Source organism: Mixophyes fleayi, chromosome 6 (genome assembly GCF_038048845.1).
Source record: "Mixophyes fleayi isolate aMixFle1 chromosome 6, aMixFle1.hap1, whole genome shotgun sequence".
Taxonomy (NCBI): domain Eukaryota; kingdom Metazoa; phylum Chordata; class Amphibia; order Anura; family Limnodynastidae; genus Mixophyes; species Mixophyes fleayi.
In genome coordinates this window covers 155,788,958-155,812,588 of record NC_134407.1, presented here as the reverse complement: position 1 = coordinate 155,812,588, position 23,631 = coordinate 155,788,958, and the positions used below count along the sequence as shown (strand labels likewise).

Sequence of the window (23,631 nt, the reverse complement as noted above, 5' to 3'; positions counted from 1 at the left end):
TATTGAAGTACAAGATAATTTGATTAAATGCTATTGGGCATCTTTTTGCCTATATGTAAGTATTTCTGAAACACTATACTCCAAATCTCCTTGAACCAGTTAAACTTGAAGCAAATACTGTTTCCTTCACCATGTTCTTTTGGTATCATATCCGGTCATCTTTCACAGGCCACTTTCAAGAAGTCATACCCAAAATGATGATGGTGCTCACTTCACCTTTGTCATGGATTTTATCTTTTAGTACTCTTGTATAAAACTCTAATCACTCATATTTTACAATAACATATTCATTAACATATAAAGTTTCGACCATGTGGATGGCTCTATCTATATTCTCTTCACTAGAATTCCCGCTTGAATTCTCAGGTCACCACTTGAATCAACTACTGATCACTCACCAAAATACGTTGATGTTTCAGGTTCAGCATTTTACGTCTTGAAGTATTCACTTGAATTTTTGATCTTGCTGTAGAAAGCAAAATTGTGTCACTCCCCCCCAGCTTCCTTTTTCTTTTGTGCTCCCGCAATAAGCTACTTCTTTGCTTGCTCTTGCTTTTGTTTTTTAGTTTTTTTTTTCATCATTGAGGGTACATCATTTCTTTTAGGTGTTTGGAGGATTACTTATGACAAATTTGCTTTCTGTATTTAGTGGCCTTGCTGCAATGTCTTAAGTGGCATTCTCCACAACATTGAGGCTGAGAGTACTATTTACTTTTGAGGTTCCTGGTGTTTTTGTCTGGCTGATGTCCGACCTTCTTAATTTGTCCTTTGCTGCTTGCACTTTAACCAAACACAGTATAAGCCTAGCATCACTGTTGCTACCGAAGAATGTAAACTGTAAGAGAGGCTCAGGGCTCAGTTCACTTTCTAAGTTCACTTTCTATAACTTCCATTGCTGCCTCATAATCTAAACAGGCAATAGGTCTAGACAGCTGTGATCCATCCTTATCTTTAAATAGTTGAAACCACTTTTGATTGGCTTCTTTTGTAATAGCTGCCCTAGTTTTAGAGATTATTTCTCTTTCATCCAGTCTGGGGGACACTGCTTTACCATGGGTTGTGGAGGGGAGCTGGAATTTGGCACCTAACTAGTTAACTTTAGTGCTGCTGATAGACCCCCTCCCCTCTACAATCCCCCTGCCTCTTCCTGTACAATCCAGTTAGTTTTAAAAAGCCCCAGGAGAAAAAAGGGCAGTCAAACAAGAGCACACAGAAGAATAACAGAAGGGAGGGATCGCAGTGTCCCCCAGACGGAATCAGAGAAACGGATTTAACGTAAGTACATAAATCCTCTTTTCTCTTTCATCCAGTCTGGGGGACACTGCTTTACCATGGGGACGTTCTAAAGCAGCCCCTAAAGGGTGGGACTACTCTGAAAATCCCGCTCGTAAAGCATTACGAGCGAAATTTGCAAATCTTCTTTTTAGAAATAGGGACAACCATTTATCACCTGGGCGGTCAGCAGTAATCTTGTTTTTCTCTATGCACAATTTTTAAAATTCCATCTTTGACTTCATCTGGGTGCATTGGAACTCCAAGTTTGCGATTTATTTAAAATCCAGGTTTCTACTCTGGCTTCTTCTTTAGGAAGTAGTACTGCCTGTAGCCCCATTACTCTTCTACCAGGCACCTTACATGTAAGTTTGTTGTTTTAGTGTGCCGTTTGGAATATTGAATTCTTGACTTGCCTTGCTAAGACTTGGAGTGCCATTCATAATAGCTTCCATAGCAGCAGAAGCCACTTCTAGGCTTTGGTCAAATCTTGGTCCCCAGCATACATCTGTTTGTAAAAGAGAAATAGGCCTAATAGAATTTAAAACTGGGGGAAAATACAATCCAGTAAATGAACAAATGATTGAACACAAATGAAATAAATGAACAAGCGATTGAACACGATGAAAAACTGTGTTCAATTACTGGCTGCATTAAATATTAAGTTTAGTGATGTTTTTTTCCATTTGGCATAAATTACCCTAAACTTTTATTTTCAACAATAATCTGTTGAAATACAATAATTAAACAATTTGTTAATTTATTGGAAAATACTGATGACAGTAAATGAACACCCCCATTGTCTTATCCATGACTATTCAAATACCTTTTCACCTCTAAGGGCCAATTCAATTTGGCTGTGTTATTCTAGGAATAACACAGCCTGCGCACTATTGCCATTACTACAGACATTTTAACCAGATTTTTGCTCAAAGTCCTCGGGACCGCGATCAAAAATCCAGGTTAAAATTACTGTATTGTTGATAATACTATTAGCGCTACGTTATTCCTAAAATAATGTATAAAATTCTAATTCTTTTAAAATGATTTAACCATATGCATTAAGGTATAAACACTGTTCATTATTATTATTTTATAAAGTGTTGTTGTTTTTTTGTACAAGTTAAGCAGTAAATTACCTTAGCATTTTGAGATGAAAGCAGTCCAGACTCATTCCAACCAGAAATAAGAAGCCATTTGTAACCTAGTCATGTGATTTAAGCATCCAATCAGAATCCACCGAACACAAGAAGGTTTCAAGCAAAAAAATTACACCCCTTTTATGTTTGCTGGAGAAGTTTAAAGTTTATTTTTAATGCATTAAGACTCAAAATGTTAATTTACTGGTTGGTAATGCTCATGCCGTAGAGCATCAGAATTACAGGTTAAATGTTCTCATACACTGCCTCCTGCTTGATTTAAATCTGCAAATGAAGATTTGGTGCAATATTCCTCAGAATCTTTTGTAAAAGTTTTCGCCTAAGTCCTAGAACATGGATTCTATACGTTCCTACCCGTGTAATACCTACAATTTCTAAATTCTTGTGATAATTTACACAAGTGACATTACTGGCAAACTCTGTAAGTAGTATAGTTCTGATGCTGGCATTTCAGTGAGCATTAGAAAATCTGGATTATTCTAAAAATTAATGCACCCTTTAATGTAAATCTATTACAGATATTACAAGGCATCGCTTATTTTCTTGTCCTGTATAGAAGCACTTGGCCAATGCCTACGTACCTTTTTAGATGGTTATGGAGCGGAGCTGTTTAGTAACTTCTCATATCCCTATAATTTGCAATATCTCATCTCATGTATTATCTACAGGTGACATATACAAGCGACAAAATGTTTCATTAATTAGTTGATCATTTACATAGTACATGCTAATAGACTGCACAAGGTGTTTGTGACCCTACAAAAGCTCAGTGCTGCAAATTAAGGGGTCTATATATCAAGGTACATATGGAGGTCTGCTTCAAATGGCTGTTTTACACGGCAATATGCCTTGAGCAGAGCTGCAGGTAGAGCGATTTTGTGGTGTATGGTATCCCTTATTATCCATGAATTGTGCTGTGATTATGTCACTTATCAAAGAATATAATTAAAATGTAATATGCCACTATATTTTACAAATAATTTTTGATTAATTTTATATAATATAACAACAAACCTAAAGCGCTCAGTCCCAGAACTAAACAACCTAAACAAAAAAATAGATATATAACACATGTGATGGTGATATTAAAATCAGAATATAAAATAAAAATATAAATATGGGATTCTGAATATAAATGTTAAAGTACAACATTTATATTCATAATCCCCATATTATTTATTTTATATTTTGATATCACCATCAAATGTGTTATATCTATTTTTTTTGTTTAGGTTGTTTAGTTCTGGGACTGAGCGCTTTAAGTTTGTTGTTATGTTGTATTTGTGGAATTGGGAATCCATCCTATGAGCTGCTCGTTTCAGGGTGAGGTTGAGTGAATCAATTGTAGCGCTTCTCTTTTTTTGTTTTTGCCATTAATTTTATAGCAATCCAATTTTGATGTAAATAATTTACTTTCACTGTCTTTCCGTGTGTGTGTGTGTGTGTGTGTGTGTTTTGTAATATATAGGTATATAGAGAGAGATCGATCTTTATAGAGCGTGGTACTGTAAGAAGATGCCACCTTTGCAATAAGACTACCATGGAATATCCAGCAGGGTTGAAATCTCACGAACTAACTACGTGATTTTGTCAGAAAGTGAAAGCGTTTAGGAACAACAGCAACTCTGCCACAAAGCGGCAGGCCAAGTAAAATCGCCAACGCACTGCTGATTCCGTAGCTGAAGAGTTCTGAACTTCCACTGGCATTAATGTTAGCATTAAAACTGTGCAGCAGGAGCTAAATGGAATTGGTTTCCATGGCCGAGCAGCTGCATGCAAACCTCACATCACCAAGATCAATGCCAAGCATCAGATGGAGTGGTGTAAAGGACACCGACACTGTACTGTGGAAGAACTGGCCAGCACAGAGCCCCGACCTCAACCCCATCCAACACATTTATGATCAACTGAAACGGAGATTGCGAGCCAGGCCTTCCCGTCCAACATCAGTACCTGATCTCATAAATTCCCACAGATCCACTCCAACATCTCTTTGGAAAGCCTTTCAAGAAGAGCGAAAGCTGTTATTGCTGCAAAAGGGGGACCTGCTCCACATTAAAGTGTGTGTGCATGTATGTGATAGATAGATAGATAGATAGATAGATATATATCTATTTGTCAACATAATGTTTGTGTGTGTGTATAAAATATGTATTATATTATATTTTCCCTCTTCCCCTGATTAGTGGAAAGTGCAGGGTTCCTATGTTTGCTGTCTGCATTGGATTCTTTTACATGGAAGTACAGTGAAGGTTGTATGCAAAAAGTGCTGTTCAATGATTACCAATTAGATTGTGACTGACAACCTACAGTTTTACATTCACGTTTATCCAGTTTGTCAGACCTGGAGAAGTATTTACAGTAGGAACGGAGTTCTGTCATGTTGGGATTCAAGGATAAATTGCATGATGTTACCCTTTAATGTGTCTAGCATAAGTTAACTCTTTTTTTTTTTTTTTTTTTTCTTAACTTACGATATAGGTGCAGCATGCACTCAAAAAATCAGACAAGGCTTTGGATACTCTTAACAAAGCCATTTCCATTGATCCCAAAAACCCACTATGCAAGTTCCACCGAGCCTCCATCTTGTTTGCCAATGAAAAATATAAGGTATGATATCATGGTAGCTTTTGACATGTAGGTAGAAATACAATGTATTCTTTTTATTTAAATTGTTTTACTTTGTTTCCCAGTCTGCACTTCAGGAGTTGGAGGAGCTGAAACAGATTGTCCCCAAGGAATCCTTAGTGTACTTTTTGATAGGAAAGGTAAGACAAGGCAGCTTAACATCTGTGACTCATTTAACCCTTAAACATTAATGACTTAATTCTCACCTCTATAATGTGTGTGTGTGTGTGTGTGTAATATAAATATTTTTAATAATCTATAATATAAATGTCTAGTGGCGTGTGTTAGTCTGTGTGTGTGTGTGTGTGTGGAAAAAATAAAACCAAGCTGCAGCGCCACCTGCTGGGCGGAGTTATACACTGACCTACTAAATTCTTAGTGTGTGTGGGGAAAAAAATTCAGAAAGGGCTGAAATTTGGTATACTAAGATGTTTTTAATTTGTTCATTGTTAAAAGTGTTTATAAAGATTTAAAAAAAATATATATATATTTCTTGAAGGAGAAGTGACAGTTTGGAGTGGTTGGTGGTTGCCGGGGGTGACAGTGGGGAGTGGTTGGTGGTTGAGGCCTGGGCTATGGCCCAAATGCATGACAAGAACCTTTTTAACACCTTAAGTAGCTTGATTTGACTAGAATGCATGAGAATCATGCACGGGTTAACTTGTATGTAATTTTCATCTATCACTCCTTAGTGATAGATAAAACTAATAATGATCTGCAGTAAATATTTCAACAGTCTTCATGTTTTCTGTAATGGTATTCATTCAATATTTGTCTCCAATTATCTCCTCTCCTCATACCTTCCTTCTACTCAGGTGTATAAAAAGCTAGGTCAGACACATCTGGCCCTGATGAACTTTTCTTGGGCAATGGACCTGGATCCCAAAGGAGCGAACAACCAGATCAAAGAGGCCATAGACAAACGTTACCTCCCAGACGATGAAGAGGTTGTTACACAAGAGGAACAAGTTAGTGAGTGCTACCCCTATGAAACAGGTGAGGAACCCTTCTGAAACCTAAGAAGGAGCAGATTGCAATATCTCGGGGCTAGGAGGAATATAAAGAAGCATGAGAAAATAAAGTCAGGTGGCAGATTTATTCATTTGAGAGCTTGGCGTGGAGCTGTCTGCACTTCTTTCCACTAATCACATCCAGCACAAAATGCTTGTTGTGCAATTCTTCAGGCCCTTACAATAAAAGGCCAATGGACATAATGTTCCATTAAGGGCAAGGCTCTTGGGACCCCCCTTCCCCCACACCCTTCACTACAAGGCTGGGTGGGGAGGCACATTTCTTTGTGGTCTACCAGAATTTTCCCAGGAATTTGGTCCTGATCTAGCCCCCTGGAAAAGGATGCTTCCAAAGTCTTCACGAAGGTACGATCCAAAAGGTGACAACACCTCCACGAGCGCTAGATAGAGGCCTATGTGGATCTAACCTGTTATCTTGTCCTTATGAAAGCACTCTCATGAAGTTTCACACAACAAAATGTCACCAGAAAAGTAAATTTATTAAATAAGTTCATGTTACAGGGCCACTTTTGGGCTAGAATTAAGTGGCTGGCTTTTTATTTTGATATTTTCTCTCTTTTTCCCTGTCTGTCCAAAAATATAAGCGAAGTGCTCAGAAAACACAAACATATGGAGCATTCTGCTTTCCATAACTTTGGGCTCTACATTCCTGGTTTAGGCTTGCATAGTATCTCCATTGGAACAAGCTCCCCCGCTCCATCAGAACTTCCCCTAATCTGTCCTCTTTCAAACGAACATTAAAAACCCACCTTTTCCTTAAAGCCTTCCAGTCTCATGCCTAAACTCCCACCGGTCGGCTATCTCTCTTTCTCATCCCTTCTTCCCTTCTCCCCCTTCCTCGACTCAGTCTCCGTTTCTCCCGTCTCTCCATCTCATCCATGTGTCTGTCTGTCTTCCCCTCCCTTTAGATTGTTCGCTCCTTTGAGCAGGGCTCTCCTACCTTCTGTTTCCATCACTTTTAACTGCGCTCTCCAGCTACTCTGCTCACCTCCTCTCAGTCCCTCTGCCCTCTGTCTCCTCTCGCTTCTCTCCACTCCCGTCAGTGACTCTCAACCTGTCATCCGTGCCCACCCTCTTGGGCCATAGTTACTTGCCTATACTCACTTTTCCCCTCCCTCTCTTTCATGCTGTGCCTGAGCCCCCAGAGTTATAGTGCTTACTGTTACTTGTACTGTGCTGTTTCACCTTGTACTGTGCCATTGTTTGTCCTTGTACGGCGCTACGGATGCTTTGTGGCGCCCTATAAATAAAAATTAATAATATCACAGAGAAAACAGATAATCAGGTGCTAGTAAAAATTAATACTGATATCAGATCAAACCTATATAATTACAGGATATATAGAAAAAGTATCCAAGATCCATCTGCAGCTCAACACCTTAAGTAACTTGTTAATCAAATCAATAAACAGAGAAAATGAGTGGCAGCGCTGGTAAATCTTAAATTTACATTTTTTTTTTATTAAAATCTATTGTATTAAATAATCATGAGCGCTCAGCATGCCGATAAAGCACCTCAAAGTAATTGAATTACTGAGCTAGGCAAAAAGCACTAATATAAACTACTATAAACAACCAGTGTCCAATGATGCCATGTAGTAAAGGAAGCTATCCATTAAATAACCCCTAGGCACAAAGTAGATATGAATCCTCCGACCCACTAGCGTCCACTAAGCGGGTTTGATACAGCTGTAATATACTGAGTGGATGGAGCCCGAACACACTATGTGTGTCAAGCGTCTCCTCTTTTTAACAATCAGATATTCGCGGTACCTTACAGGGACTGGTGATACTCCTGGTGTTGTCCTTTGAATCTACGATGGAGCATTTATGGTTTATTGCAGCTGTCAGAATATAGTACAAACGAAACTTAGTCCTCAATTCTTGCTTAGGTGTCTCCATATTGGGGGGAGGAACGCGTATGCACAAAAAAGCCGGCGTCTCCTGACCAGTTTCTACACCCCTTCTATGGGCGGTTTCATCATCTACATTCTTGGCTTAGGCTTGCATAGTACCACTTAGGGCTCTAAGTCGTCCATGGAGTGCCCTTGGACAAAAGCAGACCCATCCTCGATTTAAGTCCGTAAGCCAAAAGATTTGGAGACAGATGATGACAACATACATCTGAATAAGTTGGCATAATCTTTAGGTTGCAAGTTTTGTTTTGCTAGGAAGTAATGCATGGCAAACACTAAGCGTTTATTCTGAGATGGGCTCAAAGAAAACAAAATACAATAAAAGCCATCTTAGAAAATATTCACATGTCTGTAATAAAATTGCCACACAAAAATTTAGTTATTTTAGCCTTACATAAGAATTATGGACTGTGGCCAGTGTAATGCTAATCACTTCTTGTATAACCCTTTGTAACAATTATATAGCAATGTAAGTAATGAATATGGAGTACTTGCCTTACTCTAGATTAGCGCTGGCCGGCCGGTGGTGTGGAGTCTAACGAACCCCCTGGTGTTCGCCAAGAACCGCCGCAAAGCAGGATGGGCTTTGCTGCGGAGGATCGCAGGTTGCGGTCCACTGGTCTGCCTCTAGAGGTAAGGGTTTACGAGGTAGCCCACGATAACACTGGAACTGGGAGGTAGGATCAGGATAGCCGAGGTCTGGTACACTTGGCGTGGAGATAATTCGTAGTCAGCAGGCCGGGGTCTGGTACACTTGGAGTTAATGACTGAAAAGCCTGTAAGGAGCTGGTACACTGGAGACACACGAGAAGCACCTAGTCAGGGTACATAGGAAGTTGCTCTGACGCTGTCCAGGCGTCAGAGCAGGACTTTAGTAGTCTACAGATTTGAATTCCCCGCCCCGACTGTCATGTGACAGCGCCGCCGCAACCCGGAAAGAAGAGAGGATCGCGGCGCTGGAGCGAGGGCAGGTGAATTGTAACACCCTTTTGGCCAACTTTACACCCAAAAGTGCTGCTTAATAACAAAGACCTATATATCCAATTGTTTTCATATACTGAAATCTTGGTGCAACATGAGATATATATATATATATATATATATATATATATATATATATATATATATATATATATATATATTTTATATATATATATATATATATCAACAGGTACACATTTCTAGTACTGGGTAGGATTCCCTTTGCCCCCAGAGCATCGTGAATTCTTTGTGTCATGTACACTATAAGGTGCTGGAAACCATCTTTAGAGCCTCTGGTCCATGTTTATATGCTACCATGGCATAGTTGCTATAAATCTGTCAGCTACATGTTCATGCTGCAAATCTCCCATTCAACCACATCCCTGTTGTGCTTTATTGGATTGTGATCTGTTGACTGTGGAGGTCATTGGAGTACACTGAACTCATTGTCATGGTTGTGGAACCAGCTTGAGATGTGTGTTTTGTGACATTGCAAGTCATTAGAAGATGGAAAGACTGCGGACGTGGTCAGCAGCAATACCTAGATAGGCTGTGGCATTTAAACGATGCTCAGCTGGTATTAAGGGGCCTTAAGTGCCAAGAAAATATTCCCCACACCATTACAACACCACAACCACCAGCCTGCACCGTTGACCAGGCAGGATGGATCCATGGATTTGTGTTGATCACGCCAATTCCAGCCCTACCATCTAAATGTTGCAACAGAAATCCAGATTCTTGGACGAGTTGACGTTTTTCCGATCTTCGACTGTCTAGTTTTTATGAGTCTGCCCACTGTTGCCTCAGTTTCCAGTGCTTAGCAGACAGGAGTGGAAGCCGGTGTGGTCTTCTGCTGCTTTAGCCCATCTATTTTAATGTTAGATGTGCTATGCTTTCAGAGGTGCTCTACTGCTTTCCATTGTTGTAACACATATACAGCGGGTGAAATAAGTATTGAACACATTTTTCTCAGTAAATATATATTTAATGTGGCCATTGTAATGAAATTTACACCAAATGTAAAAGCAACAACCCTTGTAATTCACATATGCAAAGAAATCAAACCACAGATGTCCATAATTTAAGTTTTGTGTAATAATGTGAAATGACACAGGGAAAAAGTATTGAACACGCTTCCTGAAATTTATTTTATACTTTGTACAAAAGCCTTTGTTGGTAATGACAGCTTCAAGACACCTCCTGTATAGCGAAACTATTTGATTGCATTGCTCAGGTGTGATTTTTGTCCCATTCTTCAACACAGATAGTCTTCAAATCTTGAAGGTTCCATGGGCTTCTTCTATGAACTCTCATCTTTAGTTCTTTCCATAGATTTTCAATTGGATTCAAGTCAGGTGATTGGCTGGGCCATTCTAGCAGCTTTATTTTCTTTCTCTGTAAATTTCATTACAATAGCCGCCACATTAAATATATATTTACTGAGAAAAATGTTGATTTGTTCAATACTTCTTTCAACCACTGTATATTTGAGCTAGTTGTTTTCCTATGAGCTTGCACCAGTCTGATCATTTTTCCCTGACCTCTCTTTCGTTAACTAGGCATTTTCGCCCACAGAACTGCCTCTCATTGGATGTGTATGCACCATTCTCTAAATGGAATTTTAACACAAAAAAGTTTCTTGCAAAGGATCATCTGTTTCTGTGATACTCAAACCTCCTTGTCAGGCACCAATGATCATACCCTTCTCAGATCAAGAGAGTGGCAGTCGTTCTGTATCGGGACGATCTGCTAATCAAGATTAACTCCTTGGTCCCATGTTTGGGAGATGGCACATGGTTTAGAAACTCACTATTGGATAATCAATTACAGGAAGTCCAATCTGACCCCTTACCGGCTGATGAGCTTCCTGGTCCTTCTGTTTGGTAAGAACTGACTTGATGACAGGTATCAAAGTACAGATCCTCTCCCTACAAGAACTAGTGAGACAGGTGTCTATTAACCTGTGCAGGGTCCTGGCTTGCTGCTCTTCCTGCAGAAACTAGAAGTGAATGGGGTTAAATCTCAGCCCTTTCAGTTGATTTCAGAGATTCTGCTGCTTACTGCTGACACTTACAACATGCAGACAGATTGACAATGTCGCAATCACAATGCCGACATTAAGAGCAATGCTGGCAGTTATACCCCGGAACCGGCAACATTAACATAGTTGATAAGGTTGAAAAAAAGACATCAGACCATCAAATTCAACCTATTTTGGATATCCTGCAACCCCCTCGCTTTATATTTGAAATTGATCCAGATTAGGTAACCGCCAATCTGTTTCAAACAGGAATAATCCCTCCAAACCCAATTTCAGGTTTTTTGTTTTTTTTTCCTGTATACACTACTATCCTTCAATTTAATTAGCGGTCGTATCCTTGGATATACTTTTTCGCTAAAAATTTGTCTAACCCTTTCTTAAACATATCTATTGAATCTGCCATCACAGCCTTCTCAGGCAGTGAATTCCATATCTTAACTGTCCTTACTGTAAAGTAAAACTTCTCTAACCTTAGGGGTGATCGTGTCCTGTGTATAGTCCTTGGGGTAAAGTTCCCATGAAAGTTCTCTGTATTGACCCTTAATGTATTTGTACGTAGTAATCATATCTCAACTTTGACGCCTCTTTTCTAAAGTAAACATGCCTAAACTGGCTAACCTTTTCTTATATCTTGGTGACTCCATACCCTTTATCAATTTTGTCGCCCTTCTCTGAACCCTTTATAAAAAAAAAAAGATATTTTGGAACTAGAGAGTGGGACCCAGAACTGTACTCCATATTCAAGATGAGGTCTTGCCAACGATTTATACAGTGGCAAAATTGCACTGTCTTCCCTTACATATATGCCCCTTTTTATGCATGCCAATAATTTAATTGCCCTTGCAGCTGCTGCTTGACATTGAGCACTATTGCTAAGCCAACTGTCTACGAGCACTGCCAAATCCTTTTCCATTATAGATTCCCCTAAATGAATCCCATTTAATTTAAAATTGTGTGCTTGTTTTTGATCCCTAAATGCATTTATCTATCTTTTACATTTATCTATGTTAAACTTCATATTCCATTTGGCCGACCAATTCTCTAGTTTATTTAAGTCCCTCTGTAGAGAAGTTACATCTTGCTCTGATTTGATTACCTTACAGAGTTTTGTGTCATTTGCAAAAATGGAAACTTTGCTCACTCAGGCATCACCAAGGTTATTAATAACTAGATTAAAAAGGAGTGGCCCCAGCAAGGAACCTTGAGGTACTCCACTTAAAACTTTTGACCAATGAGAAAATGTTCCATTTATCACAACTCTCTGTTCCCTATTCTCTACCCAGTTTTCGATCCAAGTACAAATTTTGTTTCCTAGACCCAGATCCCTTATTTTGGTATAATTTCAGGGTTTAGTGTCGATATAGAAAAATCAGCTGCCCTTGCTCTGAGGAAAATACAACAACCATATTAGTCAACCCCTTGGCCTCCGATGAGCAAACCGTAATATAAAATACTTAGGGATTCACCTACCAAAGAATATACTCAATCTATATAACTTGAATGTCAAAAATATTATTCTGAAACCTCTTGAAGAGCTTTCTTAATAATAAGAGAGCTAAGTTAATTAAAATTATAACATTTCCTAAAATGTTATATCCACTCTAGGTGCTCCCTATTATACTGACTAAATTGGATGAAAAAAAAACGGTCATTAAAGCATTTAGGGATTTTATCTGGAGCAATAAAATATCTAAAATTAGTTGTTTCCAACAACATTTTAAAGACAGCCTACTTTTCTTCCTTTTTTTTTTTCCTTCAAAAACTCTGTCACAGTCTATGCACTTTATAGACTCCTTTTAGCATATTAAAATTTGCTGTTTTTAAAGTCCTAGTTGATTCCTTATACCGTTGCTTCTGGAAACTAATTTCAAATGAGACCTTATATGATCACTGTTTCCCAAGTGTTCCCTTACCTGAAGATTTGATATTACGTCTACATTATTTGTTATTACTAGGTCCAGTATAGTTTGGTTCCTTCTTGGTTCCTCTACTAATTGGGACATGTAATGGTCTTTTAGCGTGCTCAGAAACCTGTTTCCCCTAGCTGTACCGCAGGTCTGAGTACTCCAATCAATGTCTGGATAATTAAAATCCCCCATAATTAAAATTTGACCTAGTTGTGTGGCCTTCTCAATTTGCTGTAGAAGTTGGGCTTCCTCAATCGTACGAATATCTGGCGGTTTATAGCATATCCTTATCGGCAACTTCTCTAACTCTTTCCCCTCCACTGGATGTTTTCACCCTCAATGCCTCTATAATATTGCCAATATTCTCATAAATACTTCCTGAATACTTGGTTTTATCTGTGGCTTAATATAAAGACCTACTCCTCCTGCCCTTTTTATTTACCCTATCCCTTTTGAAGAGAGAATAGCCTTCCAAGTTGACTGCCCAGTCATGTGTATCATCCCACCAGGTCTCCGTAATACCTATAATATCATACTGCTCATTCATTGCTACTAGTTCTAACTCCCCCATTTTACATATCGGGCTTCTTGCATTTGCAAGAATACTCAAGTCTATTGCCGCCCTTGAGTTCTATATTTTTTGCTGTAACAAGGGCCTCTCCTTAACAGCATGCTTCCCTTTCCCGCCTCTCCACCCCCTTGACTCTTGTTAAATTCCTTCTTACTACTCTCAATGTCTATCCCATAAATACTTACTCCCCCCGAAGCCTAGTTTTACAATCTCCTTCAACCTTCTAACAATCCTCTTTCCTAGCACAACAGCCCCCTCCTCTTTCAGGTGCAGTCCATCTCAATATTAAAGATGGCAACTAAACGAGAAATCAGCCCAGTGTTCTAAGAATCCAAAACCCTCCTTTCTACAACAATCTTTTAGCCACGCATTAACCTCCCTAATATACCGCTGCTTACTTGGACTAGCGCGCGTGGCACAGGTAGTATTTCCGAAAATACTACCTTGGTCCTTGCCTTAAGTTTGCGACCTATGTCTCTGAAATCATTCTTTAGGACACACCATCTTCCTCTAACTTGGTCATTGGTGCCCCTCCCAACAATCTGTCCACCCGATCCGCGATAAGCCAGGCCTGAGCACCGGGGAGACAACGCACTGTTCGGCATGCAAGGTCCTGGTAACAGATTGCCCTATCTATCTTCCTAATAATTGAATTCCCTATCACTACAATCTGCCTGGGTCCCTGAGTAACTTTGGTCCCCTCTATGCTGGAGAGACTGTTCCCCTGGTTGCTAGAGGGAAGCAGTTTAACCCAACTTTACCAATTCTGAACTGTCTTACACAGTATCTTCATCCAATCTGGCGAATCTGCTGGGATGGTTTAGCTCAGAACCAGCCTGTCTCTTCCTCTCTCTGCTACCCCTAGTAAGTTACCCAGCTGCCTACCTGTGCATCCTCCTCTGTCTCTGCTTCACCCTGCTCAGCTAACGCATCAACGGTGAGCTGTAAATTCTGCTCCAGTTTGGCAATCTCTCTCAATGTTGCAATGGTCTGCTTTAGATCAGTTACCTGGGCTTCCAAAGAGACCCATTGCTCACATTTCTCAGAGGTTAAAACCTTGGAACAATTGCATCAAGTGTGCATTGGTCTTTTAATGTCTGCATTGTGATTGGCGGCATATGTCTCCAATCACATTGACTACATTGTCAACCTGTCTGCATAATGTAAGTGCGAGCATTTAGCCTGCCAAATCACGGCAGGTTAAGTGTCCACATTATGTTCCTCGCAATAATGACTGCCACCGAGGACAGGACTACTGTTTGATATAGGGCAGTGTTGTGATATCATAACATGAGTAGGAAGCTACAGACTGTGGAAGTAAATTGACAATATTTTTTTTACAGTCTTTTTGGTTTTTTTCCTCCTCTTCACCCATTGGTGAATAGTCAATGTGTGTGTATATATTTTTTTCATTTTAAAGGAAGGTATGATCAGATGATATCATGTAATTGTTAATCATAATTGAAATCTGGGGATTTTGGAGTTTACAGGTGCTTAAAATGATAAACCAATTAATTAATTTAAATATTTATCAATCTTGGGAAGAAGACATGTACTTTTTTCCTTATTTGAATTCAATGAGACTTTGATGATTTTTTTTTTTTATGCTTGATTAACCATAGAATAATTTTCGGTGGTTGCTCACTTTTAGAACACCTTCCTGTAAAGTCCAAACGTTTGTAAATTTACAAAAAAATAGATGTAAACTGGTCACCATTATCATGTTTAGACCTGCACTACCTACTAGGAAAATATTTTCCTAAGGTGGTGACCACTATTCAGAGCCTCTGAGGCTTACATTCACCTGTTGTTGTTTTTTTGTTTGTTTTTTTTTTTTTTGGGGGGGGGGGGGGGGGTTCGGGTTCCTCTATTTCTCAGCTCCAGCTAAAAATGTGGGGGGAGCAGGAAAAGCTGGTCTTGAGTTGCAATTTAAGATTTAGTGTTGGTTAACATTTATTTGCCAGTTTCAAATGTTGGAACAAAGGGTGCATCTTTTAGAAATAAATCATGGAATCACATAAGTGATTTTTAAGCTTCATAATGGCAAATATAACACACTCATCTGATAAATGTGTCCTTTTCTGGGTATAACACTCTGATTATCTGGCTAGGAAACTGCAGTATTCTAATGGGATGAAATGCAGTGGAACATTAAAGTACAACATTTTAAGTAAATGGGGAATACTGTTCTTGTCAAACGAGAATGATTCAGTTGTCAAAATGTTGCATTCAGCAGAATAGATGTGGTATGACATGGAAACCGCATTCTCCATTCAGTTCAAAAGGGTTGTATTCTGAAAATCGTTTATTGTAACCTATGGGCCAAATGATTGTATTTTAATGCAACTTTTAATCGGCAGGGAATTTTGTGTGAATAAAGTTTGTTGTTTTTGACTTCCTTACTTGCTCAGCCAATCACCAGCAAGCTCTGTCCTTCCTAACATTACTGTTCAGTTCTCTGGCTTATAAAGAAGAGCGTTTGATTATGATTGGGGGGGATTTTCTTTGATGTAAGGATGGCACAGGTACTGCATGTTTATGAGCTTGACAATACAAAATAAGAGATAAGATATAGTGGATATTGGTAGATATATGTAATAATAGAGAGAGAGAGACCATTACAATAGTTGGCCCCTTCAGAATACCATTTGAAGACCGTTGTTTTTTTTGTTGTTTGGTTTTGGGGGGTCCCCCCCCCCCTCCTATTACTACAAGAAATACTGTAAGCAGCCTCTGGTCTTTGTGCCATACTAGGAATTTTAAGTGCCCTAACTATGCAATAGCCTTAGAAATATTGACTTTATTATTTCTATACTAACCATTGTGACTATGTATCTATGAAATGCTAAAGTTGTGTACAGCGACCTGATGCAGAAAATAGGACAGTTGATGTACAAAGCTAGGTAATTTTCCATCACTTGGAACCGTTGATGGCTATTGCCTGCAGAGGGAACTGTGTAGTCTTTACAAATAAACTCTGCTCTAATGAAAATAAAAAGTAATTTTCTATTTTATCTTTCTTGCCAGGTTATTTGAAGAAAGGCACGCAAGGCTCTAATATCCTTTCAATAAGAGCTTGCTGCCTTTTTCTCAAATCAAAAGCCGTCAGCTTGAGCTGGCATCATTCTAATGATAATTAACAGAGGTCTCCTTTTTTGTTTCTTTCAAGTGGGAACCGATGAATCACAGGAGAGCAGCATGACGGATGCAGATGACACACAATTGCACGCAGCTGAGAGTGATGAGTTTTAACCCGGCCCTCACTCCCCACTGGACATGTGGCATTGGGGTGTCTGACTGTTATTTTACTCAACACCACCCCAGCCTCACCCTTGCCTTCTCAGATGCCTTTCTGAGGCTGCCATTTTGTATCATCATCATTGCCTCTGTCATCATTGTCAGCCATTCCTCCTCCCTTCTCCTGATTTTTAAAGCCCTGCAGAGAATTAAAGACTGTGCAATATGTGGGTAGCACTCGTTTGGATTCCTGCTTCTTTTTCAGACTTCTAAGGTGCCTAGTGTTTTCAAGGGAGTGTGCGAAGCAAGGGTCCATCCAACAGTGTCTCCTGTTTCTGCCCAAGAAGATGGGAGGGGGGGGGGGGGGGATACAAGGCTCTTTTCTGAGACATGAAGCTCGCTGTTCAAGAATCCTCACCTTTCATGGATGGATGCTCTGTCACAACACCTTCAAATTCAGTTCCTCCTTTCATCCTCATTGAGCACAAAATTTAGAAGAATTTATGCTTGGATAACATTTATTCAACACTAGGTTCTAAAGATGAGAGAGGCTGAGGCAATCTAAACTATTGACCGTTATCATATGAGAGACTCTATAGACTCCCGTATCCTTACAGTGAACCCGCAAACCTTTAACCTACAGACTCTGAAGTCAGATCCCCTCTTCCTTCCAACTAGATTTTACACGCATCCTTGCACCATTCTTTTCCTTTTGAGGTTATCCTTCCCTAAGACTGAAACATCACTCCTGCAAGCTTTACACATCACTGAACACTTAAAGCCACCTTGGGTTTCTAGAAACATTTATTAGGACTGATAAATGTCTGCCTTCATAACATTTATTTAGCTAATGATTCTAAAATGTGATGGATTAAAAGAGATGGCCCGAGGTTAATGTAATGTGACTGCAGGGTTTCCAGAGTGCATCACTTTTTTCAAGAGTGATGATACTTGTACTCTCCATACTAAAACCTTTTTAGGTTCTGTTCACAAAGGGGTTAGACTCTGAGTAAAAGAAAGGTACAGACATGGGTTAAATTTATTTACTTAATCTAGATTCCCTTCATACAGTGAATGTAGCTATTTTGTGTGTTGAAGCAATATTGAGCCTATTAGTTTACAAGGAACAAGTGAAATCTCATGCCTCAATGATTACATTAGTTTCTAGTACGTTGATGGATTGCGTCTTCATGATGGGTTAGCTCATAAAGTGGTCGCTTTCAGTGTATAGGTGATGGCTATGCCTTAATTGGTGAGATGCATGTTCTAAATCTGCTTGTAAGTTTTTATCTCACTCTCCATACTTTTTACTTTTTTTTTTTATGTTTTGTTTGCTCTCTTCAAAACTCATCTCAAGCTCCTCTTTATCTAACAATCTGACTGGCCCTAGACTTAATGTTTCCAAAGTACCATTTTTCACATACTGTACTTTGTGAGTCCGGGTTCTCTGTCGGAGGAATGTCACTGTCCTCTCTCTCTGCTCAGTTTTTTTTAGTCCCAGTGCTCTGGAAAAGTCCGGCTTTGGTCATCTTGCATTTGGTGACAATATGAAATCAGGAGGATCAACTTCCCTCTAACATTACGCTCATGATGACTAATGGATTACACGCCCGTCACTGCCAGCCAGGCCAGCTACCCTGTAATAGACAGTTACTCTGCGGCACTGGTCTCTGGTGGAACGGGACCCCTTTTTATTGTGTGGCTGTGATTTTGTCTTTTTATTTCTTCCCTTCCCCTTTTTTATTTCGGAAAGTGTACAGTGTTCCATTATTTGGGTTGGGAGGTTCCTGTTTAATATATTTTGCGAATCATTTAAGGATGTGAAAAATCCAAATAAAAACTTCTTTTAAAAATGGCCCTGTTGACATGTATGCACGTGTTGCATGGGCTACAGTCCATTTTTTTCTTCATGTCCATCTGCATTAATTAACGTACAGTAAACCTATAGCACCAGTTTATCTGGGATGAAAATGGCATCTTTTCACATTCACCAATATGTACATAAACATTTACATACCCTGACATGAGTCTATCTATCTTGGTGGTTGATTGCAAACAACAATGTATTGTAGTGTAGGTTACAGTCATAATTTGTGGTCTCGCTGTAGTCTTATTGAAAGTCTGAGATGCACATGAAAAAAAATGCTTCAACCCTGACGAAATCCTCCATTTAAATACCTTCAGTTCAAATACCTTCAAAAGGCCTTAAATAATTGTGAATGTTGTTAGTAACAACCTTCTAGGTCTATTAGTACTTTAATAGTACTTTATCCATTCATGACCAGACGAAACGGCATAGTTTTTGGTATGTGTTTGTTTAACAGAGACTAAAGCGGCGGTTCCCAAACTGTGTGCCGCGGCTCCCAGGGGTGCGGCAGCGCTGTCACTCGAGTGCCGCGGGCCAGCCATAGAAAAAAGAAAGAAAACAAACTTGCCAATCCGTGCGGCGCCGGGACCCAGCAGCCTCCTCTCTCCCGCAGCTGTCGAATGACGTCGGTGACAAGCTGCTGCAGAAGAAAGGAGGCTACTGGGTCCTGGCGCCACGCGGATTAGTAAGTTTTCTGTTTTCTTTTTTTTCTATGGCTGGCGCGGGGCAGAGTGAGAGGGATCGTGGCAGAGGAGGAGGTAAGAGAGCAGAGGAGGGGGGCAGAGGGGGCAACGTGAGAGAGGGCAGTGTGCCTGGTTGCAGAGGGGGCAGTGTGCCTGGATGCAGAGGGGCATTTTTGCATACAACTAAATAAGTATTTCTGTCGTGACCTAAATACGGATTACAATTTTTTGACTCAACTACTTCTAAAACAGGACTGCTCATTAATTATTTTGGAGGGGTGCCTTGAAAAAATTTGGAGACTCAAAGGGGGGTATTCAATTGTTTCTTTTAACGCGCTAAAACAAAAAAAAAACGAGCGCTCGAAAAAAACTTCATATTATACGGTAATTTTGCGCGCGTAAACAGTTAATACGGTACTTACTCGCTGCCAGCGGGCTGAATTTCAGCTCGCTGCTCAGGGAGCTGCGAGATGAAATTTAGCAAGTAATTACCGTATTAACGGTAATATTTTTAGAGCGCTCGTTTTTTTTTGTTTTAGCGTGTTAAAAGAAACAATTGAATACCCCCCAAAGGGTGCCGCAAACTGCAAAAGTTTGGGACTAAAGGCTAAATGTAGCAAATTCCGGTTTTGTAAAATCGACTAGTTTTTTCCTACTATTGGGGGTCACTGCGTGACATTGGAGCAGTGTCCCCCAATGGAGTAAGAGATATTGATTTTACGATGAGTAAAAATCTTTTTGGGCGATTTTGACGCCCATATTTAAAAACGGTATTTTAAAGGCAAAATCCGACTGGTTTTGTCTTTAAAAAAAAAACTGCTGTTTTAAAGTCGACTAGCGAAATCCCTAAACATCTGCCCTTGAGTATTATTATACAATTAGTATGATAATACTATTACTCTTGATGTATAATAAAAAGTGTATTCAGCTATTGAACCTACTTATTTTATAGCTAAATGGTTTTTGTTTGTTTGTTTGTTTTTTTACATATATGAATTATAATAGGGGTTAGGCCTCCTAGCCACTGACTTCAAAATACTTGTATTTTGCTAGCGCTATCAACTACTCGTGTGTGGGGATTTTTGAGTGCTGCTTGCTCTTTTTTTCTTTTTCCCGCAGAGAAAGCCGAATGTCCATTGACCTCACCTGAAGTACAAGTTCTTGTTAATCACCCCTTGTCAAATACATTAATGTTTGCATGCAGTGTCACTAACGTTTGAAATCAAGTAGTTCACACCAGTGATCGCCCAAACTTTGCACTAGTGGTGTGTCTCTATTTTGTTTGGACATTTGTGGGACATAATAAGTTCAGGAGGACGCTGATTGAACAAGATGTAAATCATTCTATTGGAGGATCTAAAACAATACAATATTTTGTTTTATTCTTCTACTGCATTATGGTTGAAGATCAATTTTAAAAAATCAGATTATGTGCAGTACTAAGGGTTAATCTTCAAAGAGCTACAAAATTGTTTTAAAAGAACTACTTAAGTAGATAGGGCAGCTGACATCTACATCTCCGATAATAGTTGGACTAGTAACAGGCTGATTACACCCTAGCATTGCGTTAAATGCCAGTGGCACTGTATATCAAATGTGATTTCATTTGAAATGAGGTGGTAAACGAGCTCACAGTTGTGGACAGGGATGTACTGAACCACAAATAAATGGAGCAGACAAATACTAGTGGGTATATGTGGTCATTGGGAGCAAATATTCCTATACCTGTTTACGTGCTTTAGAGTTTACAGTGGTTTTGATGGCTGTCAACTGTTTTTAGCTTTTTTTTTTTTTTTTTTTTTTCCTCTTCTTCTTCTTTCCTTTCTTTTTATTGATAGGCAGCAAATAAGGTTACCATGAATTATAGAAGAATGATATGGATTCCCCCCCTCCAAAAAAGTGTACAGTACTTAGTCAAAATGACAGAAAACTATAGTTATTATACATTGATTATGATACATATATGTGGCAGACTATTATACCTTGATGCATGTACTATCCACACAGACCGTAATGAAATAGATAGCATGGCCTGGGATGCAAGGCTATAATGCAGATCTTGTATTTTGTTCATTTGACGAATTCCTAGCTTGCTTTATTTTGCCAATCCATTTCCTTGATTTATGGAACGCAGCACAGCAATCTGATCTTCAGAATGAACCCTTAGGCTTGTTTTACACCTTCATTTTAGAAGGGTTTTTAGCTGCTTATAAAAGTTTTCAGGGATGTTTTAGAGCATTTTAAGCTGATAAAGCTAATCATATATTTTTGTTTTCAAGTCTTTTCCTGGCCTTTTAATATGCAAGGTACATAAGTTTAAAAGCACTGCATTTTAAAGTGCTTCTTGTTAATTGTTGTGACCAAAACAGAAAGGAATGTTGCTTAATCAATTTATAGGCTCATTGCAGGCGCTTGAAAGGGTGGGGTTATCCTGAAAGGAGCAAATGCAGAGAAAAATCCCCCAGCATACTGCTATTAACCAGTAACAAAGCTGATATTTCTACTTGTACATAAAAATGCAGAAATCTTAGTTACACACATAATTTTTGTCATTTTTATTTTCAGTTATGTTGTTGTTTGAAGAAATGTTTTATAAAGCATAACTCTGTATATTTCAGTCTATGCTAACCACTTGCTGACTGATTCAGCAGCTTGGTCAGGTACTGTTTCCATGTCAGATTACTAGATTACACATGGGTCTGTTAATAAAGCCAACAGTAATAATCTGCTAACCTGATTCTTGTGTATGCCAGCAGCATAGAAATTATTCTCAAGCACAGTGATTGCTTTGGGGGCACTAGTAGTGATAGTGATGTAGGAACCATTTGACAACATTGAAGCATGTGGTTAGCATTAGTTGTGCTGGGAAAAAAGTGATTAGTTCCACTGTAGACATTTGTCCCACTGTAAACATTGAAAACTAACCATACTTTAAACTCTCTTCATGTTAGTCCTTTTTTGTTTTTTAATCAAAATATTGTTTCTCCTTCATCTTATTGGGAACACTGGAGATATTTGAGTATAAATGTGGGAGCCAGGAGCTCTGGCAATTGAACTAATTATTCAGCTAGAAAAGCTCCTCCTACTCTATACCTCTACTGCACAACAATAACCCCAGTTTAGATTAAGTGCTTTCAGGAGCAAGCATGTGTTTCTGGTACTGCTCATTCAGCCATCACGTATTATGTCATTTATTTTCTTCAGTTAGGGTTTTTCTCTGGTGCTGGGAGTCTCAACTGTGACAATATGATACAAGTGGGTTTGTGAGGGCACTCCCTAGGGTTCCCTCGTCGAAATATCCCCTCCGGAGGAGACCCAGTCACTACTGCTACAGGCAGTGACTGAGGATCCAGTGCCATTACTGGGACAAGGAGGCAGATTAGGCACACAACACACTCTGAGGTATCTGGTTAAGTTAAAGCTCCTTTCTCCTCACAGGAGAGAGCAGAGTTACTTTCAATGGTGGCCATCACCCGAGGTCGCTTAGGCTGGGGGAGATTGGATCAGCGGGAGCTGCCATAATGCATTTAGCACCTATTGGTGCTTGTAATTGCATATAACCTGTACTGTGATTTCCTCCCTTAAGTATTACTGGGAAAGTTAACGCCTCAAGGGCAGGTTCCAGGTATCTTGCAGGCTTCTGTCTCTAGACCCTCTTTCTAGTGTGGACACACCGAAGTGGGAATTGCTTTTTAAGGTGGTACGTCATTCCAGATCTACCACTATCCCTCTTTCAGGGGCATTTACCCTTAACAACAGCACTGACTGAAAGATCCATTTATATCAGCAGCAGGGACTCTGCTCAGACCTACCCTGGCCTCAGCAAGACAGTGGAAAGGAGGACAGACCAGCTGGAGGGCCTTCAGTCAGGCAGACCAAGGTCTGAATTGCTTCCTCAGAACACATACAAGAAGTAGCAAAATCCCTGATTATCTCAAGTTATGGATGAAAATAGTTTATTCCTTCCATCCAAAGCTCCTTGGCTAGAAGTCAGGCAGACTCTAGGACCCAAACTTAAGGTTCCCATTGAAACCATCAGGCAAGGAAGCTGTGTTGGACAATTATGCGCACAGCTTCCAAGCCTGCTGATGGGCAGGCTGGACACCCACCCAGGGGCCCCTGGCATGGATGCACTTCTGTTCCAAGACAGTTGGTTCGATTCAAGACAACTGGGTCTGGGGCATCATCTCAATGGACTACATCATAGACCTCAGGAGGTCTCCCCCCAACAACATTTTTCACCACAGGCCTTCCACAAGACCAGATGAAGAGACTGGCTTTTAGAAAAGCTATTTTGCCATTTCTGTATTAGAGGGTTAATTCTCAGGTTCCAGAAAA

General features: G+C 39.6%; 1 protein-coding gene across 1 annotated transcript in view; it reads left to right on the top strand.

The window, feature by feature from the left end:
- CDC27 (cell division cycle 27) overlaps positions 1-18,598 on the top strand; it is a 51,132-nt gene extending 32,534 nt beyond the window's left edge. Inside the window, exons 16-19 of the mRNA XM_075176870.1 lie at positions 4,914-5,042; positions 5,126-5,200; positions 5,876-6,056; positions 16,676-18,598. Of these exons, the coding sequence (XP_075032971.1) occupies positions 4,914-5,042; positions 5,126-5,200; positions 5,876-6,056; positions 16,676-16,758 (468 nt within the window). The 3' untranslated portion in view covers positions 16,759-18,598. The remainder of the gene's footprint in view (positions 1-4,913; positions 5,043-5,125; positions 5,201-5,875; positions 6,057-16,675) is intronic.
- The last annotated feature ends 5,033 nt before the right edge of the window (positions 18,599-23,631 follow it).